We start from the raw sequence: 763 nt of genomic DNA, 5'->3' as shown, positions 1-763 counted from the left end.
GCGCCCGTACGGTAATGCCTGCTCGCCTGCCCGGGCCGTGGGGACGTGGTTGGGATGGTCTTGGTGGCTGTCCCCACCTCCCTGCACCAGCCTGGGCGTCGCTGTGTCCCCATCCCCATCCTACATATCCCCAGTCCGCCCATCCTGCCCCAGTCTGGCTGTCCCAGTACCCCCTGTCCCCATCCTGGCTGTCGCTGGTCACTCTGTCCGCCCATCCTGCCCCACTCTGGCTGTCCCAGTACCCCCCGTCCCCATCCTGGCTGTCCCCAGCGACTGTTCCCATCCCAATTCTGCCCCGCTCTGGGTGTCCCCAGCCACGCTGTCCCCACCCTGGCTGTCACTGTCCCCACCCCATCCCTCCCACACACCACCCTGGACATCCCTGGTGACCGTCCCCACCCCCCTGAACCATCCAGGGCATCCCCTGTGTCCCCATCCAGATCCTGGGCATCCGCAGCGCTGCTGTCCCCACCCCGTGCCAACCTGGCCACCCCCTGACACTGTCCCCACGCCCACCCTGTCCCCAGCTGTCCCCAGCTGGCCCCCCCGGCACCCACCGACTTCGTGCTGCCCGGGGTTGTCCGAGATCTCCATCACGTAGAGGCGCAGCCCGCGGGAGCTCTGCCCGATGCTGTACACGCGGGTGATGTCGGGGCACTCCTCGCTCACCCTCCTCATCAGCTGCGGGGTGGCGGCGTCAGGGACACCCCGCGGGGACACCCTGAGGTGGCACAGACCCGCCCCCGGGGGTCCTGGGGGACAC

General features: G+C 69.3%; 1 protein-coding gene across 1 annotated transcript in view; it reads right to left on the bottom strand.

Annotated features, from left to right (window-relative positions):
- The window catches only part of LOC103621131 (inactive carboxypeptidase-like protein X2), a 4,103-nt gene extending 3,346 nt beyond the window's left edge, over window positions 1–757 (bottom strand). The window contains exon 1 of the mRNA XM_017742381.1: window positions 517–757. Within this exon, the coding sequence (XP_017597870.1) occupies window positions 517–678 (162 nt within the window). The 5' untranslated portion in view covers window positions 679–757. The remainder of the gene's footprint in view (window positions 1–516) is intronic.
- Between the last annotated feature and the right edge of the window lie 6 nt (window positions 758–763).

This window comes from Corvus brachyrhynchos, unplaced genomic scaffold (assembly GCF_000691975.1).
Source record: "Corvus brachyrhynchos isolate BGI_N302 unplaced genomic scaffold, ASM69197v1 scaffold166, whole genome shotgun sequence".
In the NCBI taxonomy this organism is placed as follows: domain Eukaryota; kingdom Metazoa; phylum Chordata; class Aves; order Passeriformes; family Corvidae; genus Corvus; species Corvus brachyrhynchos.
This window is presented reverse-complemented; position numbering and strand designations above follow the sequence as displayed.